Raw genomic sequence first — 23,252 nt, 5'->3', positions numbered from 1 at the left:
GAACAGCCGCAGAACCTTCAAAAACCCTTTAGATTTGCAGTGTATTGCAACCAAAAACAACCAAAAACTGTAAAAAGAAGGAGAGGACAGTAGAAGAAGGAGAGGACAGTAGAAGAAGGAGAGGACAGTAGAAGAAGGAGTGGACAGTAGAAGAAGGAGAGGAAGACGGAGTTTTTAAGAGAAGTAAAAAGAGAGTTTTTAAGAAAGCTTTTTAGGGAGAATTTTAAAGAGAGAGAACTTTTGTGATTGAAAAATATTGGGATAAACAAGAAGTTTTATAAGTGAACAAAAGAGAGAAAAAAAAAGAAGAGATTTTTGATAATCAGAAGAAGTAAAGAATTAAATAGAAATCAGAAGAATCATTGATTAAAGAAAAGTTAATGGAAGTTTTGGCCGATACAAATTAAGAAGAGAACGTTTAAAGAAGAAGAACAAAAAGAGATGTAATTGATAAAAACCACAAAAATTATAAATACACATTAATAAATACCACAAGTATAGTAAGAGATTATTATTTGTATTTAAGGGTCTGCGTCTCGGAATCGTTTTCTCGAAATGAACCGGGAAAAGCATAACGAGACGAGAAATTTCCCGGAAAAAAATAACGAGACAAAGGAAACGATTATCCCGGAATAAAGTTATAAATCGGGACATAAATTTTTTCTCGGAATTTAAAAACTGTGTCCCGGATAATTACGAAACGTTACGAGACAGAGCAATTATATTAACTAGATATTAAGGGTCTGCGTCTCGGAATTGTTTTCTCGAAATGAACCGTGAAAAACGTTACGAGACTTAGCAATACTAAACTATTTTAAGATTTTTTCCTGGCAAAAAATTTCCTCAAGTTCTCAACCGTTCCATTAAGAAAAGACGACTTTCCATCCTAGATTGTCTTTTAAAGCGCAAGTCAAGCCAGGAAAGACTGAGTCAGTGTTTGAAGTACAAATCCAGAGATCCAAAGCAACTTCGAGGTGACTTTGAAATTATGAAACTTCTGGGAAGGATGAATCTTCCATCCAGCTTTGTTGAGGAAAGACCTTTCAAGGAGTTTATGCACTACTTAGATCCAAAGCTGAAAATCAAGGCTACCACAACTTATTCTAGGTACAAGCTGCCTTTGTTGTATGACAATGTCAAGACGGCTGTGGATAAAGTTTTGGAAACTGATCTACTGGAAAATCCGGGAATGGCTCTGAGCACGGACATTTGGACTTCAAGGAACTTTGATCCATACCAATCATTGTCTGTTCGTTAAATTGACAAGGAGTGGACCCTGAACAAGTTTGTCGTTACTGTCAGCCCTTCAGGGAGAGGAACACAGCAGACAACATTGCCAAAAAGATCGACAAGTAAGTTAAATTACAAAATGTACTTTTTTACATGAGTTAAGTTAATTGTGTTCAACAGTTAAAGTGATATGCCTGATCTCGCTATTATGCACGTTTATAATCAGTGCAAAGAAAAGCTAGTTATTCTAGTGTTTGTATTAGACATAAATTACCATACTGTGACAATACTAGACATTTCAGTTTGATAAAATTTTTTGTTACTTTTTTAGGGTTGTTGCCGATCTACCTGTATCAGGAACTGTTTCAGTTGTCGTAACTCATGACAATGCTGCCAATGTCAAAGCTGCAATTCCAAAGTGCACCTTTATTGATGAGTCTTTGCTTTGTGTGGACCATACCTTGAATTTGGCCATCAAGGACACTGTTGATGCCACCACAACAGTTGATCATGCAATCACTTGCGCTCAAAGGCTAGCAGAAAAGATGCACAAGAATCATTTGGCGAATGAAAGAATCAAGGCTGAAATTGCAGCTATGAACAGGGACATTCGTCTTGCCATGGAAACCGATTCAAAGGAAAATGTCACCGAGTTGGTCTACAAAAAGTTCATCACTGCCAAAAACACTCGCTGGAATTCTATATACATGTGTGTGCAGGGTGTCTTTGACATGAAAGAACCTCTTTTGGCAATAAAAGCAAAGCCAGGCATTGACCCAGTAGATGTTGCATCTCTTTTTCCCTCTGAATTGGAGTTTAAAATCTTTGAGGAACTGTTGCCTACTCTAAAACTGTTGGCAAAGACATCTGAGAGACTTAGTGCAGATAAAAAGCCAACTCTACACATCGTTGTTGGTGGTCTCCACAATTTGCAGCACCACATCAACAGGGTTGAATTGGTCAAGGATGATTTGTCAGACACAAGTAAATCTTTTTTAAGTACTTTTTCAGCCAAGCTTGATAAAAGGTTTCCCAATGCAGGCGCTCATACCATGTTTCTTGGTGTTGGTCATCTTCTTAATCCTTACTACAAGGGTGTGGCATCCCAAAAATCTGGAACCTATGATAAAACCTACAAGTACTTGGTTGAAAACCAAACCAATCATCATGAATGGCTCAACAAAATCATGGACCAACCAACGGCCACAGCAAACTTGGAGGAGGAAACAGATTCGTTGGCTAAAGACGTGATTGAATTTCATTCACAACACACAGAAATTTCGGACAAGTCCGACATCGCCAAATAATGGGATGTCTACAAGAATATGCATCCCTGGCCAAGGAAAGAGGCCCAGGAAAATGTTTTTGGGTTTTGGAAAAAACATGAAATGACTTTACCTATTTTGGCTGAAGCAGCACGGCGTTACCTGGCAATTCTAGCATGCTCGGCCACTTCCGAGAGGGCCTTCTCTGCAGGAGGAAACATAGTCACACACAAAAGGACCAAGCTTCAGCCGGAAAATGATGAAAAGTTGCTCTCTATCCAACAGAACTATGGCTTTGTTCAAATCAAGTCCTGGAAACTGACCTCAGAAGATGACAAAGATCCTGGTAGGGCATTCACAAAAATTCTAAAGAAAGATCTTAACTTTATCTTTGCCTTTAGTAAAATCTTAAGTTTTGCCACTTCAATTTATTGTTTCTATGTTTTTTGTTTTAACTTTAAACTTTTAAATTCTTTTAAAACTGAAATTTTGCTCAGTTTAAAAAATTTTGTAAATTTCCTTCCAGATTTGTTGTCTCAAGAGAGTGATCAAGCCAATTTTGTTGAATCTGATGATGTGGTTGAGATTCAGCTTAATCCAAGACTGCCAAGTCAGCCGATGTCACGAGCAAGTATGACCTCCTCTATAATCTCTACTGCTACAACATCTCATGTACCAGGTATTACACCACTGATCACCAGTTCAAGGGGTTCTGCTCCAGCTCCTTTTGCTGGATCATCCAAAGCTCCAATTGATACACCTTCAACTAGTGACACAAGTAAATGAATTGTTTGACAAAGTTTGTAATTAAAAACTTTTGTTTATTGCCAATAAAATTTAGTTAATGTGCGTTACAGTACAACAATCACAAATAAAATAAATGAAACACATGCAAATTTTCACTTCAATTTTTATTTGTCTTGTTAAGTCTTGGTAAATAGTTTAATTACGATAAAGTAACCAAAACAATTGTAATGGCCGAGCCCCCCAGCAGAATACTAAGTTTCACATTAAGGATTAGCTAGTATGTCTCGTTATGTCTCGTTATGTCCCGTTAAAAAGATGTAAATTCCGGGAAATTGTGATGCTCCTATTTTGTCCGGGACATCTCGCCTCGTCTCGGTATCGTCCCGGATTTCGACTGAAAATTGAAAATTGTCTCGATATTTATCGATAATCGGGACAAAGCTTTTAGGATCGTCTCGTCTCGATTGAAAAAAATAACGAGACGCAGACCCTTATTTGTATTATATAAGCGTAATGAATTGTGTGTTAACCATTACCCACCAATAAAGCATTTACCGAGATATATTGCATAGTAGAATACACTAAAGAAGGTAAACACAACACTAACCCTTTTACGATTTTACCTTGCCCATTCCTAACCAAACTATCCCCAAACCTTGCCTTTTCCAAGTAGTCCCCAGATCCTCAACCTAAATCCCAACCTCCACATTACCACTTTCCATATAAGCCTAGATCCCATACATCCTTTAACTTTAGTAATTTCATACCAAAAGTTAACTAATAAAACATTTATGTTTATTCCGAACCCCGCCCTCACAATATAAAAATCGAAAAGTTTTATGTAAAAAAATCACTACGAAAATCGGAAAGTTTTTAAGTCCATGAAATTATTTGATTTTGTATCTTTAACTATGAAACCACTTGTTTTTTTGTTTTTTTCAGAAGTAATATTTCGATGAATAAGTACGTTTGTTAACGATTAAAAAAATATAAATTATAATGATATTAAAGCTGGTACGCATGACATCAAAATAATTACTTTTTATGAAGTTATCCGACGGCCAGCTTTTTATGAGCTTATTCGACAGCCAGCTTTTTATGAATTATCCGACAGCCAGTTTTTTATGAAGTTATCCGACGGCCAGCTCCTTATGAAGTTATCCGACGGCCAGTTTTCAAAAGAAATTTAAATCAAATTGATCAGAAAGTTTAATTTTAATCAAATTGATCAAAAAATTTAAATCAAATTGATCAGAAAGAAGCAATAACTTGGTAGATCTGATTTTATCAAGATTTTTATTTTGGGAATTACTCATTGTGTATAATTCAGAATTTAAAAATAAAACAGTATAAATTTATCGTTTTTAAATTTTCTTGCATTCTATTGTTTTCCCATAAAGTAACCTCAGCCAGCTTGAAGGCCACGTTCGTTTAAAATTCCAATTTAATTTTCTCAAAACATATTTTTCCTGCTCTTTGTCCTTAAAACCATTTTTCCAGTTTCGACATGAAAAGTATTTTAAAAAAAAAAATGTTGTAGTCTGAAAGTATTTTACAATTTAATTTATAATCATCAAGAAAATACTTTTTTTTTGGTAAAATTTAAATACTTCTTTACTTATTACATTGTTAATTTAAAAACTTATTGTATCACTATACACTTGCTTTATTTTTGACAATACCTTCTAATCTACATTTGGACGCATTTTTTTTTTTTTGCTGCAATTAACCTGAAAGTAGCTAAAGTTGCTAAAGTGAAACAGCCACAATAAATGGGCTTCATACTTAATTATTTTTCCCAACTTTTTTCATCCGCAAATGAAAAAATTGTTTTCCAGGACTTATTTCCAACATGTGCGGACACCATGTTATGTTCATTTAGGAACTCTGTTTGATCAGGAGCAAAATAACTCCGAGGAGATCCGTAATTTAATCCTACAACAATACCATTAAAAGAACCAGCTGACGCCAATCTAATGATGCCAATAATGAAGTATATATTAACAACCCTTATAAAAATAAACTTACTGGCTGATGTATGAACAGTCTAAACGCTCAAACAAAAGAAGTCTTTCGTTTGAGAGCTTTTGCAGTAATGAAATTTTGCAGTCTAGAAATGATGGTCGTGTGTAAAATACTGTATTTAGTTTAACTATTTTTTTTATTACAAATCTGAAAACTATATTTTTTAACACAAATTGCGTAAAAAAGTGCATATAAATTTGAATTAACAAATCTAATTTTATTATACATATAAAAGATTAAATAAAATCATTGAATATGACGTAAAAAACCTCTTTCGTTAGAGAGAAACTAATATTTTCCAAAATAGATAAATATGTTGAAGCTGAAATTCTTCGTTTATTTGATCAACAGCACGTGACTTGTAGACGAGCTGCAGTGCTTCAATTAATCTATAAGAAAACACTACGTTTCAAAAAACTTCAAAAAACAAATTTTTTTAAAAGTTAATTAAACTAAGTATACCAGTAATGTTTCATTGCCAACAAAGTAAAAATATCAGAAAAAAATTGTAAAAACTGGCAAATAAATCAAAATAATAACAAACCAATAACTATTAAGCAATTTTTATCATATTTGTAAATAGCAATTGAATCTTAACTTAGTCATGTACTCTTCAGACATGCGTAAAGAATAGGGGTTTTAGGTGGGGTTGGGGATGGGAGAGTCAGTAATTTTATCTTACAACATCGAGCTGTCTGATTCCTTTCTTAATGGCAGCTCCAAAACAATATACTCGGTGATAAAAGATAGTAACTCATTCGTATCAACATGACCAAGATTTTTCTTCTGTTTTTCTAATACTTCCTGCTCTATGTCCTCATTCATAAAACACTTGTGAATGGGAAATGGAATTTGCTAAAATTATATATATATATACATATACATATACATATACATATACATATATATATATATATATATATATATATATATATATATATATATATATATATATATATATATATATATATATATATATATATATTTAAACAAACTTTAAAACACAAATAAAGATTGCATGAATAAAAGGAGTATAAACACTACGTGCCTGTTTGCTTATAAAAATGCGTCGCGCTCGTTCCCTGGCCAACATAAGCCACACTGAATGCAAATGAGTGAGCCGAATAGAAGTTTGCATCTAAAAAAAACAATAATAAAACAAAAATAAAAAATTAAAAAAAAAAAAAAAAAAAAGTCATTGCATTAAATTTCAAAAGCTTCAACCAATTAATTGCCACCTTTTCACTCGCTAAACATTCGTGTTCGCTCATTCGAAGGATATCTGTTAAATACTTCTTATAAAACATGTTGGGGTCACCTCCAGTAGATGCTAATATACCAACTGCTGTTTCCACTGCTCGTAAAGCAATAGACATATTTGCAATATCGTTGATCTCTTCCAACATTTTCTGTTGTTCCGGGAAAGGAATTTCGGTCTATTGAACATATTTACTTTAATCTTTTTTAATTTAGCCAACCAAATAATTTAAATCTCGTATCCAAAAAAGTATTTTAACAAAACATTAAATAGCCTTCTTAAATAAAAATTACTTAATATCTTTACTCAGAAGTTAAATTTCTAAAAAATATTAAAATGAAAGCGACCAACCGAACAAACAACCAAAGATCACTAAATATTGTTAAGTAAAAAGCAAAACGCACCTGTATAACAGAAAGCCTCAACAAAGGAAAGTTCAAGCTTTTCACACCATCTCTGTATAAAAATTGAACAACTTCAATATCTATAATCGCTTTTCCAATGGTCAGCTTCTCAAAAAAATGCCTTTGAATTGTGTCTAAATTGTATTCAATCTTCGGAAACTTGCCAATCCCAAGACGGTATTCACAGTGCAAGTAAACTAATGGTAGAAGATCGCGTTCTCTTTCGTAGGATATTATGCTATTCTCATTTAACTGTAATATAGGAACTCGCTGCACAGCTTGGGTACCATTGATCAAATGGTACTCCTCTAGAAATTCATTTTGCTTAAAAGCAAGAAAGTCAATCAACATAGCAGCGCACAAACCATGATCAGAACCTGAGCTGATAAAGTATGCCAATTCACTGTTTAAACTAAGTTTAACTGAAGGAAGACTAGGGTTTAGACTCTTTTGCCTCACTAAGGATAAATAATAATAGTGCGATTAACAATTTTAGTAATTAACAACTTTAACAATTAACAATTTTAATAATTTCTACTACTACTACTACTACTACTACTACTACTACTACTACTACTACTACTACTACTACTACTACTACTACTACCACTACCACTACCACTACCACTACCACTACCACTACCACTACCACTACCACTACCACTACCACTGGCACTGGCACTTCCACTACCACTACCACTTTTTAACCACATTTTAAACCACATAATCTTACATAATCTTATAAAGTCTGACAATCTTACGTAATAAATTAACATATTAACTGTTAATTTCACATAATAACATTTCAGTTAATTAAAAGTAACTCGAAAATGTATTACTGACCAGTGAAAAGACTACGCGCTTGATTCCATGATTTAATGAAACACGTGAAGAGTTTTTGTATTGAACTTTTTTTTTCTAAAACGAATTGACAGTAAAAATCATAGAATATCCGAATTAGGTTCTAGTTGTTTATAGAAGAAAAGTTGATGAGAGAGATAAACTTGCCTTTACGAAGTTCTGATAAGATTTGTTTGGCAGTTTTATCGACAGCAGATTGTTTGTCAAGTTTGTAATTAAACTCGTGCTGTAGAAATTTTTGAAGCTCTATTATTGATGGCAAATCTTTGATCATGCTAATTACAATTTCCTGAAAATCAATTTTATCAAATTATAAGCGATATAAACAAATAGTTTATAAATTTATCAAAATAAATTTTACAGTGTTGCTCAAAATTTTACTTAATACTAAATTAACCATTTAATTATAATTTATCATAATAACAATTCCAGCCAGTAATGACCTGTTCTAAAAACATTGCAAGAATGGAAATATCTTTAGCATTTCCTGCAGCTACTTTGAGTTGAACAGCGTTATTGAGACTTTCAAATGAAACTGACCGCCTGTAAAACCAAAGTTGCGGACTCATTACTGTAACAGAGGAACGTTCATTGATCTGTTCATCATCAAGCTCATAAATTTGCCTCATTAAAGGAGAATCATTTATACAATAAGTCGTCAACAAACTTTTGTTAAACAACACTAAATCTTCATCCAAAGACTGAAATTAAAAAGTCCTATTTATAACAAGAATGTGTAGTTTTACACCATAGCCGATTACACAACATAAGTGATAAATAGAAACAGAGTTTTAGTAAGTAACAGTAAATAAGTAATTGCATTAACTAACTGAAAAAAACGGTTGTACAATTGTCCGGTCGAAAGCGTTTTCAAACGTTTTGCGTAAAGCTTGATCTTTCAATTCAAGATGCTGATATTCTAGAAAATACCATAAAATCGAAAACTCAAAACACAGAGTGAACAGAACAAAAAGAAAAATATATGCCAATCTGTGCAATAAATAAAAATGATCATGATAGAGTGACAAATTAAACAGACGTGATAACCTTGTTTATTAGATTCAAACAAACGCTTTAACAACAAATGCACTGCAGTATTTGTTTCATCATCATTTTTTGCAATTATATTTGATAAAAGAGAGAAATCTTTTTCTAAATGCTGCAACAAAAACTCTTGTATCTCATTAGGCTCTGTATGAGGGTGCACCAATTCACTGACGTCCTATAAAAAAAAAAAAAAATTAAGACTGACAAAGTTTGGATATTTTTCTTGAAAGACAAAATATATGTAAACTTGACACTAGCCTTCTCATGTCATATTAGGACTGCAACAAGCAAAGAAAGATCTATAAGTAAGTTTTGCAAAGTGGTAGAAGCAGGTGTCAAATTTCGTTGAGGAATGGCAAAAGAGCTGCGTTCAGATGGGGAACCCAAGCAATGACCAGACCTTGTGTTGTCATAGCTATTAAATTTAAAAGTAGAAAAAAAGCAACATAAGCATCAACAGCTTTATCTTTTTTATCTACATGTAAATAAGAAAGCAAAATAACTATAAAAAAAAAAAAAAAGGAAAAAGAGATATCAAGCAAAATATAAAAGCAAAGCCTATAGTATAAAACCTTTAATTTACACCTGAACCTGATATTTAAACAATTAAAAAAAATTAGTGGATTAATACTTAGAAATACTTGGAAAAATATTTATTTATAACTATTATTGTTATATATTTACAACTATATAAACTAATTATGTTTTAAAAAAATATATCTTAAGCAATAACAATAAAAAGTGATACGATAAATATTTAGAAAAAAATAAATGTCATTAACACATTTTTTTTTTTACAGCTCAGAAAAATAAAGCTTTTTAAAAAAGTCTAAGCAACCAAATAAGAACTAGTAGAACTATTTTCTAGCAAAATATTTTGCTTAGCACCTGTCAGATAATGCCTTATTTCCACTGATGAGCATGTGATTTTGACCACCAATTTGTAAATTACAAACTGGGCATAAGTATACTTGACTTGGACGGCCACACTAAACAATAATATTATATGTTAAGATTTGTTTGTCATATATTGACTGTAAGACCATATTTTTTCCATGAAATTTGAGGAATTTCTAGATACCAGCACTTACTTCTGTTATCACATATGGATGACCTTGAGGACAAGCTAAATTACAAATTTAAAAATTTCATAACTTAAAGTTGAGATTTTTCTAAATTACATTTCTATCAAAAAACTACATTTCCTTACTATAGAAAGCAAAAGCAGTGTCGGTATTGGTTCGGCTTAAATTGAAAACTTCCGCAAAATCATCACTTGGCATTGCTGGAAGAAACCAACCCTATTGGAAAAATGAAGAATTGATCTCAAAATTACATAAAAAAACATTAAATATTTTCAGCATATATTCCAGATACTCACATAAAGACTCACATAAGCTGATATTAAACTATACACCAAGCATTTCAGAGTTCCTTTTTTTTCCTGCTTTTTGGTTGCAAACTCAATTTATAACTATTTATACCAGGCAGAAGACTTACTTATAAGCTAATATAAAACTGTATATACTATGTATTTAACTTTTTTTTTACTTGTAATTATATAAAAATAAAACATTATTGGCATAAAATTTAAGCTTAAATGTTTATGCTTAAAACTCTTACCTTAACATGAGAAGGACATGTTGCAAGAAGCTTAAATAGATTAGTTTCAGATTTTCCACAGTTTACAACAACCCATAAATGATACAGGATATCAGAAAAGCGTTCAATCATTGAAAATTTCTTTATAGCTGACAAGCATTCCTAAAAGGGAACAGAATTTCTGAAACAATGATAATATAAACAAAAAGATAGAAATAATCTATTTAATTGCAGGAACATTTATAAAAAACTGGTTAAAGTTCAATAGTTAAGCAAACTATTTCCAAATACATAGTTATAAATTTATGACCTGTATATTTCTATGCTGTAATCTAGTCGCAACCTAAAAAATGTAAAGTAATAACTCTTATTTTTATTACAACTGAACCTAATTGCAACTTATGATCTTTATCTTAAAAAACATGTAACCAGTTCTTTAATAGTTTTAAAACAAGATTGCTCCATTTACCATTAAACCTGTATTCTAAGTTAAAAAGCTTTTTAAAACCTACCATCTCTGGTAGATTGTGAAATCCCTTTAAAATGGCCAAACAAAAAATTGAAACTGAGCTTGATTCCTCAATATCCTAACAAGAATAAATATGATATATATTCATATATATATATATATATATATATATATATATATATATATATATATATATATATATATATATATATATATATATATATATATATATATATACATATATATATATATATATATATATATATATATATGTGGTATCTATTGCATTAAACATTTAGATTAAAAATCACAGAATAACAAACAACTTTTTTTATGGAATTTTAAAAAATTACTAAAATTTGTAAAACTCCTTAAATTTGCAGAAATGAGAATCTTTTTAAAAAAATAGCACCTCTTCAAACTGAGATAGACCAGATTCATCTTCTTCTAAAACATAAGTAACCAAGCGGTTGCATATGTTTTTGTAATTCTCACCATACAACAAGAACTTGTCATAACTTTCAATATTGCTCTAAAATTTTAATGTTTTCTGAAGTTAACAATGCTAACTGTCCTATTCCTTAATTCATTTTTTTTTTAATAAAAAAACAATAGGCTCATTGTTACAAACAAATTTGCTATAATACAAATTTTAATTTTGATACTTTATCAGCAGAACTTCATTAAAACATCTGTAAACCAACTAAAGATTTAAAGGAAGGTAAACTATTTTTTACTTACAGAATCTTCTTCAACAAGAAGCCAGTCAAAATCCGCCTGTTCAATAATTTTTTTCATGATGTCTATCCCATGATTACGAACAATTTGTTTCAGAAAATATATATGAGCTGGAGTATCTTTACAATTAAGAAGGAATCTCCACAAGGTTGAAAAAAACTTATTTAGAGTATTTTTTAAATCCCTATCAAAGTTTTCTTTTGACAATAACCATTCATACAAAACCTCTGCAGAGAATTGTAAGTACAATCGAACTGAGGCAATGGTTTTAAGGGATGCCACATTTTTTATTGCTGCATCTGTTTTTAACTTTTCCATGAGGCTATATATGCCCACCAACTCATCAGATACATGTTCAATAAAAGTAGTTGTAAAAACTGTATCTTTCTTCAACACAGAGAGCTCTGATTGCATTTTATCCTTGCAAAAAAAGATCTTGTAATACAAAAAATTATAACAGATTTGTTGTTACATAATACAGTGAATTTAAAAGAAATGAATTTTTAATTAAACTTGATATAATAACAATAAAAGATGTCTTTTGGTTACATAGTTACCATAAATATTTTTTTTAAAATTTGATCCTTAAGATCCTAAATGTTCCAAACTTTGCCAGTTTTTTAAAAAAAAGTGGCTTCAAAAGTTGTCATGAAAATTGAATAAAATATCATTTTTCATATTTCAAAATTTCCCAAAAATTTTTTAAGATCTTCATAATCTGTCTTCATAAGTTGTCATGTATGAAAAACTATTTAAAGGTAGAAAAAAGATAGAAAGTACCCTATTAAATTATTTTCTCAAAGTTTTTTTTTTCAGAAGTTTAACATAAGTTTGACAAATAAAATAAAAAAATCTTTTTTACTAGGTGAAAAAATAAATACACTATTGCTTTTTTTTTTTTTTTTTAAATTTTTTTTTGAATTGTATTTGACAGTTGTATTTTTTTTAAAAAATGATTAACCAATTGTCAAAATTTGTAATACTTTTGCGCAATTTAGAAAGTAAATATGAAAAAAACGTTTTGCAATTATATCAAATATTGTGAAAATTTCAATTTTTTTGCTTTGCCATATTATATGTTTACATTTATTTTACTACATACAACTTAATAAATATTACATGGAATACACACAAGTTGCACACTTAGCACAAATAAACTAACCTCAAAACAGTAAACAAAAAGGGTTGCTGCATCAATAAGTCGACCTTGATTTTCATAATCAGATAGTCTCAGAAGATGTTCTTGTAAGTAACATTCAACTTCACTATGTGACCTTAGATATTTAAAAAAATGGATAGAAATTAGCTTTTATATTTCACAGTTTTTATTTTTAATTTCATAGTACTAAAGCAGTCTTCAAGAACACATACTGTTAATATTCAAAATAATATAAAACAAATATATTTGAGGAATTTGCTCAGAAATTTTTTATTAAACTTCAGAAGATTTTAAATAGTTTTTTTCTAAACCAACAATTGAGTTTTTAATTCCCTCAATATAATTTTATGATTATTTATAACTATACTAAAATATTTATAATTAAATATTAAAATATTAAGCGTTTACACTCAAATTAAATACAATGTTAAACTCATATTAAAATTTTATCAATTATCTAATTAAACAGAACCGATTCAAACTTTTTTAATCAATTCAAATTAGATGGTGCTTGGAATAGAATCAAATGTAAAAAACAATTACTTTTCAATGAGCTTTTGAAGTAAAAATGAATGAACAATAGGAGTAGAATCAACCAAAACATCAAAGGCAACATCTGAAGTACTTTGGACAGAAAAAATAAAATCCAAAATCTTTTTTATGACCCCTATTTTCAACAAATCAAAATCATTCCTTGCTAAGTAATACTCTGAAACAACTTCAGTGTAAAAAGCATCACATCGTTTTTTAAGCTCTTCTTTTTCCAAAGCCATATGCCTAAATTTCCATTAAAAAAAAAAAAAAGGTTTTAACTGTAATAATATTATAGTTGCAGTAGTTACACATTTTTTAAAACATTTATAACACTTTAAAAACTGTTTATATTTTTTAAAACATTTATAACACTTTAAAATGAGTCTATAATATATATATATATATATATATATATATATATATATATATATATATATATATATATATTATAGACTCATTTTATTTTATAAATCTTTTTTCACGCCAATTTACTTTTCTGATATTAAAACATTCAGATTTTCTATTTCTTGATAAAGTCTTACATTTACCCTGACTATAAATTTAAGATTCAAATTTGTAAAGCTTTTAAATTTAAATTTTCTTGCATAAAAAAATTAAATCGAACCTTTTTTGTAAACTTTCTCTAAATATGAACTCATCTTCAAAAACCATCTTACAGTTTGGACACTCAGTAGTTTCCAAAAGAATAGTATGAATGCAAGCATTAAAACTTCTTCTGCAACAAGGTAGGAGAAAAGACAACTCCTTGGCATCATAAATACAAGTCATGCAATCATCTGAAAAATCGCTAAATAAAGATTTCATTCAATTCTTCAAAGAAGCCAAACAACTTTGACAATATAACATGTAGTTAACAAAAATACAGCATAAATTAACAGAACAGCTTAAAAAACTTAAAAACAGAACAAACTTCAACATAAGAGCACACAGGTCACACAGTTGACACTCACAGAGAGAGTTGAGCAGTTTTGATTTCTGCTAAAAAGTTTTCAACAATAGTCCATGATTCTTCTGTTAGCATACTATCTTCTAACAACTCTAAATTCTAAAAAATGTATGAAATATAAGATGAGTAGTTACTAATAACGTTGAACAATGACTGATACTTTTTTTATAAACTTACTAATTTATTTATTTAGATTGACCTGAATAACTAAAACAAAAAGTTTTTAAAGCGTTTTTAAAAGAAATTTTCCTTAAACAAATGATTTCAACTCTTCAACCAGACCTTCTCTGCGGCCCAAGCCTTAAAAATTAACTTATAAATTGAATAAGCAATTGCAAATAAATGAAATGTTTATTAGGATAACAAAAATATCAGATAGTTTTAATCTCAAGGCTGTTGGTTATCCTTTAACATTCCTTGAATTCTTCTCACAACAATCATGCAAATAATAAAAGAAACATTCTGTCCTTGCTAGAATAATTGTGAGTAGATACTTTCTAGAACATTATTTTTGGAAAACTTTGAAAAGATGCCTATGATTGATGGTGAACACCAGAGAAAGAAATTTTGAAAAAAAAAAAAAAATTAGGATAGAATACTTTAACTGAAATCAAAAGAATAGAACAAGGACATTCTGGCTTTGAGATAGTATAGCAAATCATTAATTTTCTAATGCTTTCAAAAAGTCTAGTTGAAAAAAACTTAAAGAAGATTAAACAAATCAAGAACATCCTCTTTTGGTTTGTTTCAATCAGACTATTGACAACTGTAGAAGTTTAATGATTTGAGAACTTTGTATTGGTCATACCCACTTCAATAAAAATAAAAAGGTCAGTATTAAAGGATTATAAACTTATTAAAGCCTATCAAGTATCCAAAAGCATAAATTTTTTCATCTTTCAAATTTCTGCTAAAGCTATTCCTGGTTTCTTCATGAAAAAGGTTTCATAATAATACTTTCATGTTGTTGACATAAGCAATCATTTCTAGATAAAAAATAAAAACTAGCATGGATAGATTTATTTATAAATAGATAAATGAAGATTTTTGTGCTTAATAGTAATGAACTTTACATCTTTTACTTAATTTGGGAGTGAATTTAATGAATCTAAATTGACTGAAGCACAAATTGTTTAACTGCAAGTGCTCTTTTATGAGGAGGAAAAGGTTGGGGGGGGGGGGGGGAGAACAAACTTTTTTATTTTAATAGCTTTACTGAACAACCAAGTGCATTTGTAATTAGAAGAAGAATAAGCGCTACTCATTTTTTTGGTTTTGTCTTTCCTTTTCTGACTTTTTGTTATACTATCACAACACTTGACTGTCCTTCTTTTATTCTTTTGATTGCTGATAAAGAACTTAAGCAATTTTTAAAGCCTTTTTTCTTCGTTTCTTTAGAATTCTTTTAATTTGCTTTATTTAGTCCTCTCTCAATTCGGTTCACTTAATCCCTTTTTTTTTTCACACTGTGATGCAACCAGTAAGGATTCATATAACTGAGGATAGAAAAAACAATAGAAAATGTTACCAAAGAAAATGTTACCAAAGATTAAGGGCATTAAATTATTCAAAAGCGATATTTAAAAAACATTTTGAAGCAAATTTACTTGATTTTAACTCTGAAATTTTATTAACTATTACCTTCCATAGCATCTGAAGAATTTTTGTTTGATGAAAACAAAAGCATGTTGAAGGAAAAAAAACCAAGTCAGCAAATCTTTCAAAAATTCGAAGCCTACACCATTGAATTCTAAAAAAAAAGAAAGTCTTTAATAAGTAAGGACTATATATGATATTTTCCATCCATTTTTATTTACAGCACTTTTAATTTGTAACAAATGTCTTTTAAATCATTTACTACAGACTATGAGAGTGAGATATTTTAATGGTAAAGTAAACATTTAAAATATTTGAAAATTGTGTGATTTGACTAAAAGTTTTGTTCTGATTGTTTTATTAGACATTTATCTTCATGTTTTTTAATGTTTAGCTTCAGTAATAGTATTCTCTCCATATTGCTTTATGAAGAACATCTCTATGAATATTTAACATTTGGACCTTTTTTTTTGAAGGAATTTACATCATTAAACATGCAGCTTTTCTTTATTTTTTTATGAAGTAATTTACAACAACATAAATTATAGAAATATGAATTAATCAAATTCCTGATAACAATGTGGATTGAAATAAAAACTCAACAAAAAAATATTTATCAAACTACTTAACTTTTGGTGAAATAACATAAATCATAAAAAAATAATTTGATTTAAAAACAAAACCTTACAGTGTATGTAGGCAGCGGCGGCGTTAGGGTAAGGCCTAGTTGGGCGATGGCCCAGGGCGCCGAATATAAAGGGGCAAAATTTAGCCTTTTTTTGTATGGGGTTCAATTGAGCTAGGGGCGCCGTAGAAATCTCGCTCAGGGCGCTGGTAGTGCTAAAACCGGCACTGTATGTAGGTCTTTAAAAATATATAACAAATAAAAACAATCGTAAATGAATCTCACCTTAAGTAATTTATCTTTCTGATTGTTTGAGAACAGAAACTACTATCATTCAGAGTTGAATCAAAAACTCGTTGCATTAAAACATTCAAGTTTCTAATTTTCTCCATACCAATAGGGCACAACCGATTGGAAGTAATGATAGATAGTAACTTATCCAAAACTAGAATATCTATATCCTATTGAAAAATATGCATATAAATATATGTAAGAACACTCTTATGATCAATAAATAAACACAAAAGAGAAAAATTATCTATTCACATTAAAGTAAAATAAAGGATAATGGAAAAATCCCTACAATTTGAGCAGTCTCTTTTATAGAGATCTTGTCACTAATTTCTGGATAACTTCTCAGTATTAAAGCCATGGTTTCCATTCTCTCAAGAGTAACTTTGGTGTTCAAAGCAATATGGATAGCAGCTATATCACAATCATAATATTTATCTAGATCATCCAGTGTTGTGCTTTTTATTGACTTAAAAAAATTATTTCTAGCAGATGTGACACTTCTCACAAAAGAAGCTAAACCATATACTAATATCTAAAAGATAATTGAATAAAAACGTTTGTTAAAATGATTGTGATTTTATTGCTACCCTATATGTATTTTAAAGTGTAACAGGAATAAACTATTAAAAAAAAGAGAGTCCTTTTTATATGCATCAATAAATATAAAAGCAGAGAATACACCTTGTAAGAGCTTTCAATTTGATTAGGAAACAGTAGGCGAACTAAATCATAGATGTAATCCTCAACTTGAAGTTTAGACAATTTTAGTACTAAGCTTGTCATAGGCAAACTTGATAAAGCATCATAAATTAACTTGTAGTCATGTTTTTCAAGAGTTTCGGCTAAATAAGATTGTTACAAATAAGATTAATATAAATAAAATTAATACAAATAAGATTATTTTAATAAAAAAAAAGCTTTAAATATTATGAATAAGTATGTAAATAAGATAAAATTTAAGTTAAAAAACAGGTGAAAGACTTTTAATGATTGCATAATTTATGCTGAAAGATTTAGAATAGAATAATACTTTAAATCAAACATTGAAAAAATACCTGGGTGAATAAGGTTTTTGATTGCAAGTTCAATTTCTTTGCACAACCTATTTGAAAATGGGAACTTGCATTGAAACGATTCACCAAAGTCATTGTATGTTGGAAGATTAGAAATATTCATTCTTGCAAATAAGTTTAACCACAAATCTATGTAATCTGGCTGCTGGCAAAGAATGGTTAAATTGTTGAAACAATCAATAATAGAAATAATAGAAGTAAGAATTGGCACAATTCGGTCTTCCACAAAGTAACATAGTGCCTGTCTAAAAGTTCCGTATGCTTGAAGATACTTTTGCTCAATAGCTACATACTGCACCCAATTATTTACATAGTCAGGTAACATCTTCCTTTCATCTTTTTCTAAGTTTATTTGAATCATCTGCATCATAGTAGTGACAAATGAATACTTGTTTTCTAAAACCAAAATATCATAGTTGATAAATATTAAAAAGTATGTGCTCAAAATCTCTAATTTTGAAAAAACCAACTTAACAGAACAGATTTTTACAGTTTTTAATGTAGAATAACTTAAAACTTAAATGAAAAAAATATTACTATAAAAAATTAGAATTCTTGTATGGGTTATTAATGATACACATACGGTAGAACAACTGTATAAAAACTAAAAGTCATCCAAATGTGATAATTGATTTTGAAGATTTTGATGAAAAACACTCATAATTTCAAGTTTTATCTTAGTTATATGTTTATTTAACAAAATATTTTGGGAAAGTAAAATACATTTTTAGATTAAAAATCAGCATCTAATTTCAAATTTAGAATTAATTTTAACAACCTTTATAGTGGTTCCAATATGAAAAAATATGTTTTTTAACGTTTACAACATTCAGAGCTTAAGACACATTTAGACCTTACCTTCCCCACTTATATTATTTCCTAATTTTTAAGAAGTAAGATTATCCAATATATTTCACACCTGTGAGCAAATTTGTTTACAAATCTGTTGAACTACTAACCTTTCTGAACCCTATCCAGAAACACTCAAAACTGCCTATAAAACTGAAAATCATGAATGTTGTTGTTTTAGTGTTGCAAAACTTTTTTTTATGTTTACAAAAAAGTTTTGTAACACTAAATCAACAATACTCTTAGTTTTGTAAGAAATAATAAGTGATAAACTCTTCCAACTTGAAAAAAGACTTAAATCTTAACAATCAAAAGATTCAAAGAGAAGTTTGTGATAACTACTGTTGAAATCTGCACCAGAAATTAGATCAAAGTGACAAACTTTTTATTGATTATACTGCTCAATTTTGACTATCAAAGGCAAACTAACAAACAAAAAAAGATACATCCTCATTATTGTTGTTGTTGAAAAGTGTTTTGTTGCACTTACATCAACGCCATCATAAATAATTTTGTTCACAATGTTATTGCGATTGTTGTTTATAAAGTTTTAACAGTTCTTTTCTGATTTACATTTTTCATATTTAGAGTAACGAGTCTGTCAAAGAGAGGCTGCTGCATGTATTAGAAGTTAAATTATCATCCTTAAATTGAAATGTAACTTAAAATACAAATCAATTCCAATCCAATTTTGAAATCAGAGCAATAGTTCAACAAAAACACATTTTAGACAATGCAAACTAATAAATGTAGCTCAGTAAAAAAAGAAACAGCTGAAGTTTTACACTCATTCTATTCCACCATTTTCCTGTCAAGAGGAGGTGTAGTAGTAAAAGTCTATTAACAAAAGAAGACTTGATGATGACTCTGAGAGTTGATGATGAGTCTGTAAGCAAATGGAGACTGATGAAGATAGTAATGAACAAAACAGCCAAGTTATACAACAGAAAATAAAAAAGATGCAGAATACTGATTTCAATTAAAACATCTAAAAAGATGTAGGAGAATAATAAAACTGCTTTGTGAAAAGTTTTATCAGTGAAAGGCAACAATGAAAATAAAGTAAAAACATTTTAAAGATGATAACATTTTGGTCTATGATTATACTTTAAACTACTTTAACTTAGAAAAATCTTAAATTTTTAAATTACAAGAAGTGAACAGCAAAAAAAAAAAACAAGTGATGAAGTAAGATTTAAAGCATAATATAAAAAATTGTTAAAAAGCAGAAAGACTACTTATGCAAACTATGAATTAAACTTGTGATTGAAAAGACATTTTGTTAAAACACATTGAATAAGGTACGTCGTAACAGGAAATAATACAAGTTTTAGAAAAAATAGATGATACCATTAAAGAGGATAAATTGATTTAATAATTTATTCATAATAAACATTTTTATACTAAATCTGAAAAAAAGAGTTCAGAATCTTTAGCAAATAATCTAGATAGGCAGTTAGGTGCAATGTTACTGAAGCAAATTGTGTCAGTCTTTACAGTAATGTTATTCTAGTCGAATATAAGCATATGATTAATAGACTGGATGAAGTATTAATTGAAAAAAATTACTTTGGTAAACTAATTTTTTTTAGAGTTCCAAAGCAATTAATTAAATGCAGATGAAAAAGAGAAGGTTAAATAGCTCATACAAACTGAAGATAAAAATAACTTCATTTTTGCTTTTTTGTATTTGAAGCACAAAGTTAAGACTTGAAATTACTCTTATAAAGTCTAAACTGAAATGACCCTAAGAACATGGTGGAGAACTAATGAAAATATACTTCCAAAATAATTTTTAAAATTTATCAGTAACTTCTTTAAAATCCTGTAAACTCAGCATAAAATGCATATTCTCTGGTGTTATTTTTCTCCATAAAAGGGTATGGAATTATTTGGACAATCTTAAAGTTTTATAAACAATGTTACAGAATGCAAAAGAAGTACTTTTTTATTTCCTTGCCATTTTGTATTTCTACACTTAAGGGCCTTAAAAAAAAAACAATTTAATTTTACGCTTACAGTTAATATTAATGTAATCATTTCAAATATCCTTCTAAAGTAAAAAACTTAATCTAATTCTAGAAACAAATTTTGAGTATTCTACAACAAATTTGTTAAATTAAGCATCATAAACAAGTAACTAAATATATGGTTTTAACCAGCTGTAGCAATATTAATATAGCCATTATAAGACAAGTTTAAAGCACCAGGAGTCTAAAAACTATAAACCTTGCAAAAAACACTGCAGTTATAGAAAAATTAAAAGCAAAAGATAAATCACCTTTAGGACTACATCTTAAAAGTTCTGTTAATTTAACAATTCTTTCTGAGACTTCATCAACACTCATCTTCTTTCTTTCACTTAACTGTCCAATAACAATTGGAATAGATCCAACAATCAGCTCAATTAATTTTGATTTTGCATCACCATTAGAAGAGCAAAAAATCTCATGCAAAGATTTACCTGTGTATTCGATAAAAGATGGCAAAGTTGAGCTACATAACTCGTCAAGATGAGAACACTCCCAAAAAGATAAAGAACTCAGTAAGTTTATGTGTTTAGTTTGATAGTTAAGCTGCAGGATAAATAGAACTGATATCTTCTTTATTTTAAACTGTTCTCTTGCCTCTTTACAAATATATTGCGCACATGCAATTAACTTGCTCTTTTCTTGCGCATTATTAGCTTGGATAATAATGAGGTTTCTTTCACTACTGCTTGAAGTGTTGCATGAAACTCTAAAGGAAAAAAAATATGTATAATAAAAATTAAAAATGTATAATATGAATAAAGTTATAACTCTAACAGAAAAAAAAGTAAAAAATTTAAAATCAAAAATCTTTCAAAAAACTACTCAAAAAACCACCATTTAAGCAACAGTTAAAAAGATATTTAAATCCTTGGTTTCTTACAAACAATACTTTTTTGAGTTAGTCAATTTTATACCTGAGAAATTCCCTGAAAGCTTGCTCAGTTTCAAACTGTATCAGTGAAACCATCTCAATTTTAAAATCAGCTAAATTAGAAGTCAATCTTTCTTTATGACACGGTGATAAGAGTCTTGAAAATGTAGTTACCTGAAAAACAAAATTACATGAATTGCAAATATATCCCGATAATATTTCATTATCAAATTTTTAAATAAGTATAAATAATTTACTTTTTATGCACAAAAACTAAATAAATTTTACTTTTTTAAAAAATTTGTAATGAATTAATTACAAAAAGATAAGTAATAATATAGCTACTAAAAGACAAGTGATGAATTATCAACTGAATGACAAATGATGAATTGAATACTAAATAACACGCAAATTCAAAAAATAAGTTTATTTAAAATCAAAAAACAAAAAGAAAACAAGTTATTTATGCTAAAGTTGAGGTTATTTCTTTATTAACTTTATAAGCACCTATATAAAAATTGGATATTTTAAGTATTTATGAAAAGAAATTTTTCAATTTTACCTGCATAAACTTGCAATCTTCATCTCCAAGCTCAGATTGAAGAAAAGAGATTAGTGAATGATGAAACTGCTCAAAATATATATGGTGAATGTTATCGAACTTGTCTCTTAAAGGGGTTGCTTTAACACGAGATAAAGAATCAGGAGTAGCTAGTTTCAATAACAACTTGCAACCTTCTTCAAAAATCTGCTTAAACAACAAAAAAAACTTTTAAACAAAATAACCAAATAAAGAACTCAATAAATTCATACAAAAAAATGTAAAGCAAGAATATCCTTTAAAATATTTTACAAAAATATTTTGCAAATATAAAGGGAAATCAAACCTCTTCAGGATCACTATACATTTGTGAAAGTTTAAGAATGATTGATGCACAGGTATCTTCTGTGTAGCCAATAAATGAATCAGAAGGTTTGAACTCATATCTACAAAAACATACATTGCTCCTTAACATTCTTTAAAGTTTATGAAATGTTTTGCTAAATGTTTACAATTCTACAAGAAAATTGAGTAAACATTCTGTAATTATAAAAAAATATTGTCTTTAAGATTTAAAAACGTGTTAAAGATTTTAGGGAAATTTATTGCCTTTAAATATTATTCAATAATGTTGTTTTGAAAACATCATTAAAAAAAAAAACAACCAACTTACAACAAATACAAATTTAAAAATTAACTTACTTTGCAGATTTTAAACAAGAAAAATCATTTGCCCATTTTCTTAGCTTTTCTACCATTTCTATTTTTGCTGGTGCCATCCCATTAGATAGTGTTAAAAAATGTTTCTCAAGTCTATTTATAAGTGGTATTGGGAAGATATTGTACACATTAGCTTTGTCTGACATCACGATTAACCTGAAAAAATTATTACAATAAAATAAAGATAAGGACTTAAATTAATGATAAATATTAATACATATTTCATGTAAAGCTACTTAATTCAATTACAATTTATTGCAATAAATAATTATTTTAACAAATTTATAAAAATTATTTATTGTAAGTTAATTAAAAATTATCACACTACTTTTTTTTGTTTGTTT

The 23,252-nt window shown here is 28.9% G+C and overlaps 3 protein-coding genes across 3 annotated transcripts in view; 1 reads left to right on the top strand and 2 right to left on the bottom strand.

The window, feature by feature from the left end:
* The first annotated feature begins 1,019 nt into the window (after positions 1-1,019).
* LOC149882730 (uncharacterized) lies at positions 1,020-3,899 on the top strand. Its single transcript, XM_090099511.1, has 2 exons — positions 1,020-2,841; positions 3,022-3,899. Exons 1-2 carry the CDS (start codon positions 2,556-2,558, stop codon positions 3,279-3,281), a joined length of 546 nt encoding a protein of 181 aa, XP_089955637.1. The 5' UTR covers positions 1,020-2,555; the 3' UTR covers positions 3,282-3,899.
* Positions 3,900-5,384: 1,485 nt separating this feature from the next.
* On the bottom strand, positions 5,385-9,252 carry LOC149882729 (E3 ubiquitin-protein ligase rnf213-alpha-like). The gene is made up of 11 exons (XM_090065714.1): positions 9,096-9,252; positions 8,838-9,012; positions 8,621-8,709; positions 8,234-8,491; positions 7,938-8,079; positions 7,773-7,847; positions 6,930-7,387; positions 6,506-6,703; positions 6,316-6,405; positions 5,950-6,122; positions 5,385-5,656 (listed from the first exon to the last, which is right to left on the bottom strand). Exons 4-11 carry the CDS (start codon positions 8,417-8,419, stop codon positions 5,545-5,547), a joined length of 1,434 nt encoding a protein of 477 aa, XP_089921840.1. The 5' UTR covers positions 8,420-8,491; positions 8,621-8,709; positions 8,838-9,012; positions 9,096-9,252; the 3' UTR covers positions 5,385-5,544.
* LOC149882727 (E3 ubiquitin-protein ligase rnf213-alpha-like) overlaps positions 9,105-23,252 on the bottom strand; it is a 72,433-nt gene continuing 58,285 nt past the window's right edge. Inside the window, exons 52-74 of the mRNA XM_090065712.1 lie at positions 22,891-23,064; positions 22,535-22,634; positions 22,210-22,395; positions 21,691-21,821; positions 21,025-21,482; positions 17,877-18,290; positions 17,503-17,663; positions 17,111-17,353; positions 16,813-16,988; positions 15,948-16,056; positions 14,311-14,405; positions 13,965-14,147; positions 13,349-13,582; positions 12,809-12,920; positions 11,650-12,066; positions 11,321-11,440; positions 10,952-11,026; positions 10,750-10,782; positions 10,461-10,601; positions 10,048-10,138; positions 9,929-9,963; positions 9,726-9,826; positions 9,105-9,252 (exon numbers count right to left, since the gene is read on the bottom strand). Coding sequence (XP_089921838.1) covers positions 9,105-9,252; positions 9,726-9,826; positions 9,929-9,963; positions 10,048-10,138; positions 10,461-10,601; positions 10,750-10,782; positions 10,952-11,026; positions 11,321-11,440; positions 11,650-12,066; positions 12,809-12,920; positions 13,349-13,582; positions 13,965-14,147; positions 14,311-14,405; positions 15,948-16,056; positions 16,813-16,988; positions 17,111-17,353; positions 17,503-17,663; positions 17,877-18,290; positions 21,025-21,482; positions 21,691-21,821; positions 22,210-22,395; positions 22,535-22,634; positions 22,891-23,064 — 3,937 coding nt within the window. The remainder of the gene's footprint in view (positions 9,253-9,725; positions 9,827-9,928; positions 9,964-10,047; positions 10,139-10,460; positions 10,602-10,749; positions 10,783-10,951; positions 11,027-11,320; positions 11,441-11,649; positions 12,067-12,808; positions 12,921-13,348; positions 13,583-13,964; positions 14,148-14,310; positions 14,406-15,947; positions 16,057-16,812; positions 16,989-17,110; positions 17,354-17,502; positions 17,664-17,876; positions 18,291-21,024; positions 21,483-21,690; positions 21,822-22,209; positions 22,396-22,534; positions 22,635-22,890; positions 23,065-23,252) is intronic.

This window comes from Hydra viridissima, unplaced genomic scaffold (assembly GCF_058129835.1).
Source record: "Hydra viridissima isolate aposymbiotic clone 2 unplaced genomic scaffold, HvirCarnegie_v1 scaffold_10, whole genome shotgun sequence".
NCBI lineage: Eukaryota > Metazoa > Cnidaria > Hydrozoa > Anthoathecata > Hydridae > Hydra > Hydra viridissima.
Note: the sequence above shows the minus strand (reverse complement) of the source record. Positions and strands in the feature narration are given on the sequence as shown.